The sequence below is a fragment of the Stegodyphus dumicola genome, chromosome 9 (genome assembly GCF_044657685.1).
Source record: "Stegodyphus dumicola isolate Sdum_Otavi_A_Nest chromosome 9, ASM4465768v1".
NCBI lineage: Eukaryota > Metazoa > Arthropoda > Arachnida > Araneae > Eresidae > Stegodyphus > Stegodyphus dumicola.
The window spans coordinates 30,173,440-30,190,765 of NC_140776.1; the positions used below are offsets into that span (position 1 = coordinate 30,173,440).

General features: G+C 32.4%; 1 protein-coding gene across 1 annotated transcript in view; it reads left to right on the forward strand.

Moving 5' to 3' along the window:
* The window catches only part of LOC118183159 (solute carrier organic anion transporter family member 74D-like), a 31,349-nt gene extending 28,145 nt beyond the window's left edge, over window positions 1-3,204 (forward strand). The window contains exon 9 of the mRNA XM_035352602.2: window positions 2,321-3,204. Within this exon, the coding sequence (XP_035208493.1) occupies window positions 2,321-2,613 (293 nt within the window). The 3' untranslated portion in view covers window positions 2,614-3,204. The remainder of the gene's footprint in view (window positions 1-2,320) is intronic.
* The last annotated feature ends 14,122 nt before the right edge of the window (window positions 3,205-17,326 follow it).

Here is a 17,326-nt window from a genome sequence, read left to right on the forward strand (position 1 = left end):
CTTTGTGCGACGTTTCATCCTTGTGGAGAAATTCGCTAGGTTTTCTATCACCAAGGCTTTCGCTTGCTAGCAGCCGACGAATCTCTTGAGTCTTGGATTCCGAACATCTTTCTATAACTTTTGATTTTGGATCATCATATGTGTTGACTTTATCGGGCCAAATGATGACATCACAAACAACAGTTACAAGATTAGCTAAGTGAAGTGAAGTTGTATTTTGTCTTTTGTTCCGTTACCGGTTTGGGAGCAGCTAGTTCAAAAGTAGATTCCAACATGTGAAACCAAAGAGATGCATCAACTTGAATAAAAGATGAAATCACCACAGCAGAAGTTTTGGATTTGGCCATTTTTCAGGTGGAACACACACCAGCGGGAAAAATCAAAACCAAAAGTATCCGTTACTGTAAAGGATTTTTTGTCCTAAATTCACCATTGAAGGATGATTACCATTGACGAGTGGTATCGGTTAATCTGACTACATAATTGAATGAAACAGCATTGATATAAAAATGTATTTTATTTACACAGAAATGAGACTTGTACCAGGAGCATTGCATAGCGATCTTTTCAATTCAACTGTGCTGGTCAAAAAGAGGCTGTGAGGTAAGACAGAAGTTGTGACGTAACAGGACATACGTTGCTGCGCCTCTTGCTAATTGGCTACATTCTTTAACGATTCTATTTGAGACAAGCAGCATCTAAAATTCTACAAGTAGTGGTTTAATGATAATTTTCTATTGAAAATACCCAATCTAATTTTAAAAATGAATTTAATTGAATATCAGAAATTCTATAATCTAATCTAACTTCTCATTGGCAGTATTCAAACTGTGTCAAAACAAATCGAAAATCAAGTTCTCAAGTTCAGATTGTTGCCATTCCAAGGCAAAGAAAAGTTTCTATTTGAAATGGAACAGAAATATTTTATTTAGTGAAGTGAAACTAAAAATCAGTTCTCCACATATTTTATTATGAAAAATATTAAATTTGCATTCTTAAAGCATATAAAAAAATTGGTGTTTTAAGAAAAAAATGTTGCTGGCACCTGAAAGTCTAGTATACACTTTTATGTTTCTCAGACTTTTTAGAATTTTTCTCTAAAAATGATTTGCATTTATTTGTAGAATTGTTTTATACTTAACAGTTCTTTCTTTAATGTTGATGATATGAAGAACTTATTAATTACTTCATGATGTTCTCAATTTTTCATTTGATTTCGCTAGTCTTTTCTGTATCTGTTCCTAAAGTTTATGCAATCAAAATATATATTGTTACATAATCAACATCAACTTAAAATGCTTGAATATGTATCTTGATTGAAATGATATTAATGACAAACTGGCATCATATTTTATTATGAAATAATTGAATAGCCAGACAAGTTTCACAACTGTAGATATGTAGAAAAACAATGAGGTTTTTATGCTTAAAAGAATGAAAAATAATTTTAAAAAACATGAAAGATGTGAAATTCAAGGTCCTAGGAAGTACATTTATTAAACAGAAAATTTTGGGAGGAATACTGCTTGGGATTTAGTGAGCATTCTGGATAAATTGTCTGTAGAATTCCTGCAAAGTAAGCTGTGTGATAAAAACTGTGACTACATGCTCTGCATGTAAATTGATTAAAAGTCACTTAACCCTTTCAGTCCTTCTTCTTAAAACATCTTCTTTAAACATCTACTGGGATTTATATAACCCACTGGGACTGAAAGGGTTAAAGTTATAAAATATTTATTATGTTTTCAAGAGGCAAAATCTGTTCTCAGCTGTTCAGATTTCAGAAAATTAAAGCTTGTTTCCTTCCTTCAATCTACAAAATATTCGATATAATTAAAAATGAAATAAGAGGATTAACCTTACAGAAATGAATGTGCCGCCCACTCAGTATAGTGGTCAGGAAAGCTGACTGCGATGCTGAAGGGCCTGGGTTCGAATCCCGGAGAAGGCATTGTTGTAACTGTCCGTCCCTTTATAGGAAAGGTGATGGTGGCCCACCTATTAGGTGCCTCCATAATAAAGAGACCACCACATCTGGCCTTGTATAGATTAATGGACTGGGTTACATATGTAATTGTTCACAAACTGCCATTGGGGGGAAAAAACTTACAGAAATGATGCAAGATTATTAAATATGCATTATTATGATTTTTTGGCAATATTCGTAGGAAGAAGCAATTTTTGCTGAAATTTTTTTAAGTCTAAAATTTGAACTTAGTTACTTTTTAAAATAGTTATGGTTGTAATCATTAAGTCAATATATTATAATGAAGTTCTTTTCTGCTTATTATTCCTAATAGAATTCAATATTTTATTTTAGCTACTATTCCTTATCCTCTTATTTATGGATATGTGATAGACAAAACTTGTTTTGTATGGGAAGAAAAGTGTGGGCATAAAGGCAACTGTAAATTGTATGACGATAATATGTTTAGATACTATTTTCATAGTTTAGCTGTATGTTTTATTTTATTTGCCACCATCTGCAGTTTAGTTGTTTTTTTATTGAGTAAAAATATGAAAGATTTGTATGGGATATCAAAATCAAGGAAAATACCAGAGGAAAATATTGTATTGAATGATGATAAAGCAGAACCTTTAACTGGTTCCTAATAATATGCATTTTCTGTATGAAAAGTTTTGTTATTCATTAAAAATATTCCCTTATCTTATATCTTGTAAGTAGTATGGCTACTTTCATCTTATTGAGATTTGTTTCTAATTTAGATACAGTACATTATGTTGTTATTTGAAATATTTTGATTTTTGCTGATTTTTAATGTTTTGAAATTCATCCTCATGATCTGCTGAACATCATAAAAGCAAATAACAAAGTTATTTCTTGAACTCATCAAAGTACAATGAATAAAATAAGTGCAATGTAAATAAACTGTTTCTAAGTATGTAGCTCTAGAAAAAGCAAGTGCATAAAGGTTTAATTACATTTGTTTCATTGATCTGAAAGTACCGGTTTATATTTGTATAAAACAATGCAATTATACATAATATTTAATACTTAAAATATTTAGTTTAACAGATATTTTTGCTTAATTTATATATATATACATATATATATATATATATATATAACCTTATCTCTTGTTTTCATATATTATATTTTAGTTTTTTTAACCCTCCAAGTGGCCAAACCATATATATATGTTCAACCAAAATTGTGGTCTAAACAGCCAGCAAGCATATATATGTTCAACCAAAATCTTGCTTTAAGTGGCCAGCAAGCATATATACGCTCTCGTTAGGTTTTCTTTCCTTCAGCAATTTCGATGGGTGCGATTGCACTAATAGGACACCTGCTGGGAACTGTTTCGCTTTGGGGTTGCTGCACATAACTGTTAAGTCGCCAAAACTCTATCTATGTTTTGCTCTCATTTTTAATACTGCTATCGAATTAGCCAAGAGAACAGAAATACTTTCAACATGTATTTAAAGTAAAAATGGAATTTATTTCTTCATCCAATATCTGACATGGAGAATAAAAATAATTGAATAATAAGACTTAAGCAGCTCTTCACCTAAAATCTGGTTTGACAGTTTGAAGCCAATATTTAAATCCAGAGTACTTATTCAAAGTTCCTTTCTTTTATTTTAGAATCAAATATCCACAACATGATTAGTTGACCAGAATTATTAAAAAAAAATTCAAAATTTTAATGATTTAAAGCACCTTAACAATTAATGAAGATTTGTTTTAATAGAAGCATATCAGTATTGTATTGAAAGTTTATATATACAATAAATGTTTTCATGACAGACTTTTGATAGCATAAGATTGATATTAACGTAATAAACATAGAAACATCTTTATCTTCGGAAATACTAGAATAATAAACATGTTACAAGAATTTTTAATAATCGTAAGCTTTAAACTGATACTAGTTGAAACCAGGGCTGACATCACAGCAGGAGCGGCTGCACTGAGTGGCAGAATTAAAAGGCGGGAACATTTTTAGAATTTAGATAATACAATGGGCAGCGGTATTTAGAGGTGGCAAATGTTCTAAAATTTTGTAATACACCAGGCAGCAAAATTTAAAACCCTCAGATGTTACACTGGTCGACAAAATGTCTAGCTCCGGCCACAGTTGCAACACTTAGATGTATATTGTTATATGTTAGAGGTTCTGAACTTTATTAAGTAAGTACAATAATGAACCAAAGGATTTTTATTAAATATAAAAATAAGCGAGTAATAAAATAATTTTTTTAATATTTTTTATACAATTGTTACTTAACTTCATTTATTATAATTTTACCAATAGCTGATACTTATGGATCTTTCATTAGCTGATACTTATGGATATTTTAAAGGCGATTGATGAGTTCATCTCCCGCAGTAAAATGTAGCATAATAAACATATATTTAAATAGCTTATTGTTTTGTATATGTTTGGGAAACTAATTTTTATAGTCATTTAACTATGTTTGGACAAATTTTCATAACAGCAATCTTGCAAATAAAACGCTATTCAAATCTGAATAAAAAAATTTTACTAGTCCAAAGGGCATTAGCCCAGAAGGGCTATTAATTTTGTTTTGCAATTTTGCGTCAATTCACTTTCTCCATTCATTCACTTTTCAAACTGTTGCCACCAAATATTACAGTCCTGTATTATATTTCAAGAAATTAAATAATGAAGAATCTGCATAATGTATGTATGTCTTTCGCATTGTGATAAAACAGCGGTACCTAGAGCCATCAAATTTTGAATAACGTAATCTTCCACTGAATATGGGCATTTGGAAGCCCTAATTTGGAATTTGTTTTATTATCGATTTCATATTTTGTAACACTTTAACAAATTCTTGAGTAACAAACTCAACGATTTCAAATCGAGCAATGACAACACTGTACGTAAGGGGAGAAAATTTTTATCTCCAGTGTGTGAGACTGTGTATCGGAAATTCTGAAGATCTGCTCGTTTTCAAATTATTTTGCAATATTGCCGTTTAACTGAATTTTATGGTTTAAGTGCGGCGAACATGATGTTTAATAAATGAAGGTAACACACAAAATGTTAAAAAAAAAGGACCCTTCGGGCATAATGTAAAATCTGAAAGCTTTCAAATTTTATTTATTTTTTCCTTCTTTGTTTCTTCTGATTTAAAACTGCAGCTGTGACGTGAATACAAGCCATTTTTCTTAAAAAGACTTTCTATAAAGATGTCCACCTCAAGGTAAATAGGCTTTCTGTGCATTGCCATTTAACTTTATCAAATAAGTCTATAAACACAGGCATCTAGAGATTATCCAACTGGTATAAAAACATAGTTGTTTAGTACTTATGCATAAAAACATTTTATGCATATTTTATTACAATATATTGTAAAAACGTTGCTTAAACACTGTCATAAAACATTAAAGTGAAAAAAAGAGATTCTCGTTTTCCTTACAGCTATTAACAAGATCATTATTTTGTTTTCAAGCTAACTCAACAGACAACTAACAGAGGACGAAATATGTTGAAAGAAATTAATGGTGTTAGCACAGTTTCTGTTTACGTGATTTAAAAAATCCATACATTATGTGCAAATCTATAATAATCTCTTTCTTCTGCAGCATTCTTATTGAATGATTTTTAATACTCATTTAGAAGACAGACCTGATATTTGATCAATATGCGTTCAATTTTATCTCTTCTCGGTATTATTAGATTGAATATGGAATTCAATTCAACTTTTCCTTGAAATCATTAATTTCATGTTTTGCAATATTAAATACTAATATTATTAAAATTCCCAGCCTTAGTAAAAGGCCTATCACTTAGTCGTTTTTGTATTTTTCCCCATGCGAAATGCGAACACAGGCTAGTTGCCCTTAGAAAATCCTCCTCGTAGGCATTCTTTCCCTTAGGCAAATAGCCCTCATATGCTATATCAGGTACACTGCAAACTCATCATGGTCTTTCATCATATTGAATTAAAAAAGCAATCAAACCTAATAATAGTGTTTATGCCTGTTTCATAAATTATTCAAGACTTAATGAAACATACTACTAGTGCCATTTGTAAGCGTTACTAGAACAGAATTTTTGATAGCAAATGTTCTTAAGTGCTAAATCTTGCTTATGTTTAAATGTTCTTAACTAAGTTGCCTATATTAAAACTAAAGCAACACGCGCTAGTTTCTATGATTCACTTAGGTCTCTTAGTTTTAATAAAGGATATTATTTTAAATATTAAGTAAATTTCTAATTTCTCCTAAAACGCAATGAACTATGGAAAACAGTGTGTTGAAAATGTGAAATAGATTTCTATTGATTACTGATTACTATTTAATCCTCATTTTGCCAAAAAGTAGCCAAACTGAAAGAATGGGGCGTAGACAAGGAACATAGCCAATGGCTATTTCTGGCAATAAATGCTCAACAAGCCTCTCTTGCATCTATTGAGATGTTATTGTAATTAGGAAGAAGGAAGTCCTAGGATAGCTGAAACCTAACAGTGTAGATATTGTACAGCTTGGACAACAAAATTATTTCTGTTATTCAGAACTTTTAATAAATAAGGTAAAAATGAACAGAATAAACACTCTTACAACATTTGAATATTACAATTAGGATTATAAAACTAACTGATCTTCTGTTTATAAAAGGAAAAAACATCGTCATGCACCAAAAAAAAAATAGAGTAGGTTTTTTTTTCGTGTGTGTGTGCTTTGTCACTTTGCAAATTATTAGCTCAAAAAGCTGCTTATCTAATGGTAAGGAATCTTTATTGATAATTCTCTGATGCTTTTTGCATCATAAATAGTGGGAGGGAGGAACTTTCAAACACAGCTTTATAAAAGAACTTGAATGTCGCTAAGATTTCAGTTGCAACGACTTTTCCATGGCATAACCTGTGATTTAAATTTAGTTTCTAAATTTTTCTTTTGCTAATGAAATCTCTGAGGGCATTTCAAGTACTGATGAATCAGAATTGGAGGATGATTGCCTTACAATGGCTAGAGGGGGGTGTAAGATTGATGTCGCTAATAATCTATCACTCCCTCCAAGATTTCCTTTCATCGGAGTTCCAGGACTGAAAATCTTCATTGAAGCTAAAGCTAGCCCCTTATCCTTTTTTAATGCTCTCATGGATGATTCTATTATTCAGCATGTAACCACCGAAACAAACAAGTACGCTGAATAATATTTAGACGAAAATGAAGCCACTCCAATTTCAAGGACTCAGCTGTGAATTGAAACTCATAACAAAGAAAAAAAAAAGTTTTCCTGGGCAGCCCTATACGTACCAATGGCATAGAAACACCAAATTCATACATAACCAAGTGTTTGGATGTTATTCCTTAAAATACACTATAGGTCGAACTAGGGATTTGGTGGCCTTTTTGCATTCACGCACTGCACACTTAACAGAACTGGACCTTAATATGAGATAGATTCTGATATAAAGATGCAAATATCGACGGTTCAAAAAATTAGATTGTAGTACAGATTTATAAGAAGATAAGAAATACGGTGCTGTTCATTAAATTTCTATACCAGGAAGGAAAGCAAATAATAGAATCATATTTATTGTATGTATTGTATTTATTAATACAATGAGAGGAAGATATGATTAAATTAACAAGTGGTTTGGCGTTCATAACATGCGGAATTCAGTACACCAAGCTGACACATCTGGCAGCCAATAACATCTGTAATCCGCTTGAACATCTGATTGAACTAAGCTGATACAGGTACAGTGGAACAAAAATATGGAAACACCTTGTGAAATGCATGTTTGAAAAGAAAGATTGATTTTAATGAAATATGTAGGTGGCGCTGGCGTTTCTGACTACTGATGCCACCTATACAACTTCGTAAATGTACTAAACAGTTCAGTTGTTGTCGGAGTACTGTTATGTGAGGTTGTCATTGCATTATGTCAGAGTTAACAGACTTTGAACGTGGGCAAATTGTTGGAGCACGTATGGTAGGTGCTTCTGTAAGGAAGGTAGCGAGGTATTTAGTGTTTCAAGAGGTACTGTATCAAAGATTTATTCCGCATATTTGAAAAGCGGAAAAACATCATCTGCTAAATCACAGCACGGACGAAAGTGTGTCCTGAGTGATCGTGACAGACGATCATTAAGGGCAATTGTGACGAAAAATAAGAAGACCACAGCTGCAAAAGTTACTGCTGAAATGAATGTTTTGTTACCGAACTCTGTGAGTACCAAAACAATTAGAAGGGAGCTTCATAAACAGGGAATTGCTGGCCGTGCTGCAATTGAGAAGCCACACATCAGTGATGCGACGAGTCTTCTTTCACATTGTTTCCCACTTCTGGCCAAGTTTACGTCTCGAGAACGCCATCTCAAGCCTATAATACAGGCTGCTTGTTGCCAAGAGTGAAACATGGCGGGCGTTCTGTTATGGTTTGGGCAGCCATATCGTGGTTCTCTGCTAGCCCCATGATAACTGTGTCAGGGCACATGACTGCCAAGACTTATGTGAACATTTTGGCCGATCAAGTTCCTCGCATGGTACAAACTTTGTTCCCCGATGGTGATGGTGTCTTCCAAGACGACAAAGCCCCTGTTCACACAGCTCACATTGTCCAGGACTGGTTTTCTGACCACGAGGATGAGTTGTCCCATCTCCCCTGGCCACCACAGTCACTAGACCTGAATGTTATCGAACCTTTGTGGTCTACATTGGAATGGAAAGTGCGTTCTCGTTATCCACCGCCAACATCATTATCTGAACTTGCCACCGTTTTGCAGGAAGAATGGTATAATATTCTCTTGGCAAACATACAGGAACTGTATTTATCCATTCCGAGAAGACTGCAAGCTTTTTTGGATGCCAACGGGTTTCCTACACCATATTAAGCAAAGAAACATGTTTTTTTAAAGGTGTTTCCATATTTTTGTCCAACCCCTGTACTTCATTCCATGCAGGTTTAGTTCTATTTTCTGGCGAGTGATGGCATGGCAATCTCCCGGCAACCCATGATAAGATGTTCTCAATGAGTGAGAGGCCTGGAGAATGTGCTGATCAGGGCAACACTCGGAAACATTCTGTCTCAAAGAACTTCAGGGCAGCATAAGTTAGTGCATCATCTTGTTGAAAGATGGCGTCAAGCAGGCCTTGAAGACAGGGCACGGGTATTAAGACATCACAACTGTAACAATATTTGCCCACATTACCGGTTATGGGAACAAGAGGTGACCAGGATGAAGGTGGAATGGTACCTCATGCCAACACGCCAGGTGTGGAGCCCGTATGACTTTCACGAATGCAAGCTGGCAACGTTCATTCTCCTTTATTATTCGTAAAATTATGGCCTAGAAAAGGTATAGTTTGTTAATGAAATTCCTTCATTATGACAATAATTTAACTTACGATGAAATTGAGCATTCAGAGCCAAAGCTTTAAAAAATTTACAGCATTTCAAAAATGCTAACACATAAATTTAAAACTGCGTACACTCCTGAAAGAGACATCAGTACAGCTGAATCACTGATGCCGTATAATGTAAGACTTGGCTGGAAGCAATATATCGCTTCAAAACGAGCATGATTTGGTGTTAAGATTTTTCATTTGTGTGAATCATCTAGTGGATATGTTTGGAACACAATTATCTATACTGGCAAAGAGACTGTGTTTGATGAAAAATATCTTAATTACAACTTATCGACGAAGAGCGTAATGTCGCTTATAGATGATTTTTTGCAAAAAGGATATTTTTTGACAATTTTTATTCTTCTTCAGAATTTACACAACTATTGATTGCTGAAAAGGAGGATATATGCAGCACAGTTTGAACTACAAGAAGAGCTTTGCCCCTGCATTAACCCGTAATGCTCCGCACATTTTTGTACCACTGCCTACCAGCAACTCCAGCAAATTTTCACAGCGGAACAAGTGAAACTGAATCTTATTTTAAGTGAGAAGAATTAGATGTGCTTCTGAATGTTTTTAATTTTATTTATTCTATACATATGCACTTTCTTCTTGCAAATGAAGGATAAATTTTAAATTTTGTAATTCACAATGGTGTGATTTCTTTAAAAACAATCTCCCATGTGCATCCTGGGTTTACTTGGGTAGTGTCACATCAGTCTTCCTGCAAATCTTTATCTTCATTTTCAATAATTCTCGTTCGTTGTCTCTTTGGTAGTATCATTTTGGAACCACTACTTGAAGTGTGAGAATTATAATCAACATTGTCTTTCGCAATATCTTTTAACACTTTAAAATCGAAGACGTCTTCACTACCATTCAACTGTAAATTCTCGCCATAATAATTATTTTTCCATGTTGCTAACCATAAAAAGGTCAAAAAATGGTTTAATCATAACAGTACAGAGACTGAGCACGTTTTAACTACAGATAAAAAATGCCAACACCGACAATACCACAGCATCTTAAGCATAATCACGCTAAAAGCATTTGGCTCCGCTGCGGAGCCTACGGAACTGTGGAACAAATGCCGGATGGCTCCACAGTGGAGTCAACAGAGCGCTAAGGGTTAAAATCTGGAAAACTGAAGAAAGGAGAAATATAGCATTTGCAGTAGTAGATTACAACAATTCCATGGGAGGAATTGATAAGGCAGATCAGTGCTTATTATTACCCTGTGTATCATCATCAACAAAAGAATTATTACAAAAAAATATTCTGGCATTTGGTGAATCAAGTCGTGGAATGCTTTCATTTTGTACAAAAAATATGGCTGCAGTGCCAAATTAAATCATTTGGACATTCGCATTGAAATAAACGAATGTTTAATTGAAGAAAATTGCAGTCCAACTGCTCGTCGTCACTTTGGACAAAATTTACATATGAATGTTTACCATATGACAGGGTAGATATTTTCCAACTTTTATACCTCAGATAGGTAAGAAATCAAGCGCTGTAAGACAATTTATTGTATGTGCTCAACGTAAAAATCAAAATGGAAAGAGAACAAGGTGTGAAACTAGATACCAGTGTGAGGAATGTAATGTAGCATTATGTGTAGCACCATGTTTCAAAATATGTCACACTGATCATGAATTTTAAACATCATCTCTATTGTTTAAAATAGGAAATATGTGCATTATTCTGTTTTTAGTTATTATAGGTTTGCTTAGGTGTTAATATTGTATAATGATAATCATAAAATATTGCATATTGTTTAGTACAGTACAAAGTCCGTAATCCGGACTTTTAATAGTCCCAACGATTCCGGATTAGGGGTTCTTCCGGATTATTTAAATCTGGTAAGATGGCATGCAGAAATTATACATTTAAAAATATGAAACCGTAATTTATGAAATAAAGAGCAATTATGATCTAAAGGGTATCAAAATTTACAAAAAAAAAAAAGCTTAGTATTTATTTGTTTACTTTATTAAACATTTCTTTCAACGTAAGTTGTTTAAGTTGCTTCGTTTTTTGTGCTAATACTTTCTCTTTAATTCTATAAACAGACATAATTTCTTGTTCAGTTACAAAGTTCCACTGTTCAAGTTCTGTAATTGCTGTGTTGAGAATACCGACTAACTTGTCAATCGAAATTTCTTCATTTTCAATAACCTCTCTGTCACTTTCTTCACTATTGGAAGTGCGCATGGGTAAACGCTTTATGCGCATGCGTATCAGATGCACACATTAAAAGAGCATGCATAAGTTTGTGGCTTTCAGGTCTGGATTATAGATCATTCCGGATAATGAGCATCCGGATTACGGACTTTGTTCTGTATAAATTAGTGCATAATGATAAGTATAAAATTCTTCATATAGGTTTTTATTTTATTTTGAAATTATACTTTTATATTCATTTGTCTAGAAACAATAGGTCCTCTCCCAATATGTAAGAATGTATTCTAATTTACGCTCTGAAAATAAAAAAAAAAATAAGTATATTTTCATTTAAGTAACCTTGATTACTTAACATTTATAATAAGCACAGGGCTAAATAATGAAATTTTTTATGTTGTTTAATTCTGTCAAGCATTTTCTGATTATCATAATTATCTTTTCATCTGTTTTATTAAATTATGTTAAAGCACAGTAAGGCTATCCGTCTAAGGGAATGGATGCTTTCGTAAAGGATTTTCTAAGGAAGCCTGGCTCATATTCACTTAAAAGTCCTACATGAGGAATTTCTCATCTTAAGCAGATAGCCCTAGTAATAAGAGAACTACATTGAGAGTCTTAATGTAGCAAAGAATATTTTGTTTTTATCTAAAAGAAGTATTTATAATAACGACGAATAGAAAGCTGAGCATTAAAGTTAAGATTTGGTAGAAAAAAATGGAGAACTTTTAAAAATTGAATGTTATAGGAAAAAATTTAATTTACTATTATGTTATATAAATTCAAATTCGTTGTAATCAACATCCTTTCAGTTACTGTGTAAAGAAGCATTTTTGAAATTCAGATACATCTCAAATAGATTTGGTAATAATTCAGTCAATGTCATTTGAAAGCATTCATGTTAATACCATTCAGAAAAGGTTATTGATTAAAATATAAATTGAAGTAATTAAAGATAAAATAAGTAAAATTAGTAGTTTATTAAACTGTGTGCTAAAATAATGTATTTTATTTAGGACATAAATTACATACATTTTGTTTGTATAATGCAATGAGTAGAAAATTTTTTATAACCATATCTTTTTCTGTGGGCCTAATTATTCGTCCTATTTTTCTTTTTGCTATGTAATACAAATGAGTTATGATCCAAAAATTATGGTGCAATCGAAATATAATTTTCTATAAATTTTATGTTTAAAGAAAACTGCAATTTTTATGCAGATTTCGTGAAATATTTTATTAAAACATGGAGAAATAAAAGTAAATAATCTTCCAAATAGAAAAACACAAAGCTATATCAATTTTAAATACGTATTCATAAAATACTTATGCTGTTTGAAATCTGGTTTAGTTATGCAGCTAACAGGGTGATAACACTAAAATCTGGTATACATTCCATTAAATCTTCCTTGTCATAATAAGAACCTGCTGAACAAAAGGACAGGACAGACCTTGCTTAACAACGATCATTTCAGTGAGGGAAGGAAAGCAACTAAAGAGAGTGAAATGACTGCCACTTTTAGCATTAATCTGGATGGGCAGAAGGAACAGTAGAATTTGATTTTTTTTTTTTTCAAGACTTGAGAAGAAGAGTTTTTAGTCAAGGGTCTTGGCCACTTAGGAGGTTAATGAGCTTATTTTGTGAAATTTGTAAATGTGTAGAGATCTCATATTTAGTTGTATTCATTATCTTTCTCCACGCCCCAGTATATAATTTCTTTTCTAAATCCATCAGTATTCTTCAACATAAAATTTGCCCCAAAAAATGGGGTAGGTGGGTTTTTTTTAGTGCAATAACTGAATCTTAATTTTTAAAAAAGTTTCCTAATTCATATGTTATTTATTTATTTTTTGTATGCTATGAAAAAGCTTTTATAAAGAAAAAGTGCTATGTTGTATTTACATTAAAGAAATGTGTAGTTCTTGATTTCCAAATATTGCAATATAATTGCACTTTCGAAGTATCCTTGTAAGTACTGTTGCTGCTGTTATAGTGCATTATTGTACTGCATGAAGCACTTAATATTTTTACAATGCAATGTCACAGTGAGTAAAAATTTTAAGTTGAATATATGAAGACTGAAATGTATATTATTATTATTTAGTTATATTTCTTAAATTATATATTTTGTATGATTGATTGTTGTAAATAAAGTCTTTTTGATGTTAATTCTAACTAGCAGTCAATTAGATCTCATTATGTGAATTTTGATATACAGGTTTTTATCTATAATGTACTTTCAAAGAAATGCTAGTCATTCCCGTAATGTAATAAAAAGAAAAGACTGCCTCTTGTGCTTGTAACTGTACAGAGTACTTTAATCACATTTTAAATTAGAATAGCTATGTTTTCATCAGGTATGTCAAATTCAGTAACTTAAGTAGGCCAAATAATCATCAGTGTACAATTGTGTGGGCCACAAGGGACAATATCCATTTTCATATTTAATTATGAAGTGAATAAATAAAATAAATTGTTACTTAATATTGTAGTTAAAAAAAAAGAGCAGAAGGAACATAAGGTAATACAGATAATAGATGGACACCCATTGTTTCTTTCCAACAACTAACATCTTTGCCTGTGGTCAACTTTTGGATGTCTGGACACATGCTGATTGCACGTGACCCGGAGACATGCTGAGCAATTTTCTGAAGAGAGGTCAATTGAATTGGAAATTGGCAATTGATTGCCTCATTGGGAACTTGCTCCTTTTCATAAGCAGTACATATTGGTACCTAATTCTGAAAATGGAAATCATGTATAATGCAAATTTGCAGCTTTGTGAGAATTTTGAAGGCATATATTTGTTTATTTCATTTATTTATACAAATGCCAGATATTTAACCACTAAGCCTATTACTCTTGATCTTGCTTCCCAGTACTTAAGAACAATAGAATTAAAGGCTAATAGTGCAGTGCATTCATCAATATTCTTCTTATCCATATCTTTAAAAAGTGTTTCAAAGAGTGCTTAAGTTGAATTTTAAAGAGGGGCAATCAGACAATTGTGCCCAGTCAAAAGATGAAATAACGCGACTGCTACAGGACAAGGAAAATCTGGAGGCAAATATTTGTAAAGTGTGGGGATGCCCACTTCCTTAAATTTTTGCTTTAGAGTTGAGTCACACTAAATTTCTGTTAATGCACAAATTTCCAATGCGGCAGTCATTACGGATAGAGTAAATGCGCTGGCATTTTCTCAGGTCAGCTGAGAAATTATTGTTGTAATGACACCATTTTGAGATTCCTAATACCTGACGTTTTATATACTACATCTCGATATTTGGTGGAATTCCAATTTTGATTCTCATATTTGTAGTTATATATTTTTGTTATTTTCACTGAGTGAATGGGGGGTCACAGAAAATTAAATCAAGAGACATGAGTCTGACATGCCTGGATTACAGTATTATGAAAGTTTTATATTTTATAAGCTTATAAACATATACAAATTCTATTAAAAATATTTAGAAAATTGTCTGTTGGAATTGTTTTAACATATTTTTATACTACTGATATTGTTGTTTTTATTAGTGTAATTTCAGACAGTTTTAGTACCAATTTTAATGTAAAGATTGCATTCTACATAGTCAAATTAAAATATTAATTTCATATATTTCTTATAAATTGCTTCAGTTATCTGTAGTTATTACTATACAGAATTCTAAGTATCTAGTTCAAATTTAGATATATTTTATTTTGAATATATTGTGCATGAAACATTTAAGAACAGACTAATTAATGTACGTATCTTTTGTAATGTCTAATACTGAAATCAAGGTTAGCAATCCAGCTTAACATTAAATTAACTTAAAATTTTAATGATGCTTATGTGATATGTGTGCCTTATTCACTAATAATGATCTGATGTGTGTGTAATGCCTTATTCACTACTAATAATCTGATGCTTGTATGCACTTTAATAATCTGGTGATGATTCATTATTAATAGTCTGACATGTATTTCTTATTCACAACTTAATGTGTGTTAATAAAATTCTGAGTTTTTATGTGTTTTATCATATTTTTTATTTGCTTGTATGTATAATTGTTATTAGAAATGGCTTTTGGTTCTATCTAACCTATTATGATTCGTATTTAAAATAGCAATATACAATACCCACCACGTATTAAACTCGCTGGGTAATAAACTCAGTCACTTATTACATTATAGAGTCATTAGGTTATTTTGAAGCAGGAGATGTGAAATATGAGCAATGCCCTCATTTTGACTCGAACCTGGACCTCTGAAATATGTGCCAAACCATTATATCATGAAGGCATGTTGGAAGGGAAGAGAAAATACCTTATATTCTCCCTCTTTTAAAGGGCAACTGGGGATTAAGGAATCCAATCGTCAAATCCCAGTTGTGATGAATTATTGTCCACCATCATTTTAGTTCGAGTGCCACTGTAGAGTCATTGGGTTTTTTATAAACAGAAGGCATGAAAAATTAGCAATGCCCTCGCCGGAACTCGAATATGTGCCCTGTGTGCTACATTACACCACAAAGACATGCGGCATATTTCCTGGAACCAAACAAATATATACTGTTCAGTAGAAAAGCTGGTGTTTATTAAACTCATTTCCACCATTTATAAAACTTAAACTCACAAAAGATCTTCAGAATTAAGCTCTTTGTAACTGATAAAAGCTATTTGTAGTTCATTCATATATCTTTCATTGCTTAGTGGTTTTCCCCATGTGTAATGTGTATATGAGCTAGTTTCTTTTAGCAAGTCCTACACGAAAGCATCCCTCTCTTTAGGCAGATGCCTTCGAGGCTTTGCCATAATCACATACGCACACATACCTTCATTGCTTAAAAAAAAAAAATTGCTTTAGCAGAAATTTCGGCCAGTGTAGTTAGAACCAGACCTCCTGGGATGTTGGGTACCCTTTTCTAAGTCTTGGTCCTAGATTTACTGTATGTAAGTCTCTTTGTCTGGACTAGAGCTGAGAGTAACAGAATACCTTTATTTTACAATTAATAAAAGCATTTCTCTAGAGGCTCTGGAAACAAGTTCTTTGATTATAAATGAGTCAGTGTTTCCCAGGATTAAAGAATAGTTGGTGTTTAAGTGAACGCTGGTTCCGTTTCTCAAGCATCAGCTGATAGGGGAATACACACATTAAGTTTACAGGGCTCAGAAAACATCTAGAAGTGCTTCCTGGCATTTTCATACATTATCTGTCTTTGATTAGAAAAGATGAGTAGTAATTGTAGACTGAAGAAAAATGAAAAGACAACATTTGTTACAATAATAATCATGAAAGACTGATCGATTTGGCAGACTAAGGTGCAAATTACCCACTGGCTAAAAACGAGAATTTTAGAATTAAACAAAATACTGTAAGTTTTTTTTTTTTTTTTTTTTTTTTTTTTTGCTGTGTGCGTGAATTATAACTTGTCAAAAAGCCTGAAAGAAAATGATAAAATGTTGAAGGATTCTAATACATTTGGTAAATGAATGCAGCCAAAAAGAAGTAGCATTTAAAATGGGAATTTTCCTAAACAGCATTGTACAGTTTACTGAAACAAAAAATTTTAACTGACAGAGAACTAATGAAAAATGCAAATATCTCAAGGAAGCTCAAAAGGGATAAAAAATCAAGAGACGTTTGAACTGTTCCTCTGGAATGATTTCCAGATATGAGAAATGCTTCTATTTCTGGAGCTGTTTTGACTACAAAAGCTGTAAACTTCACTAAAATGCTAGGAGAAAATTCTGTGCCAACTGATGAATGGCTTATAAGATGAAAAAGATAAAAATAACATTGTTTGTTGGAA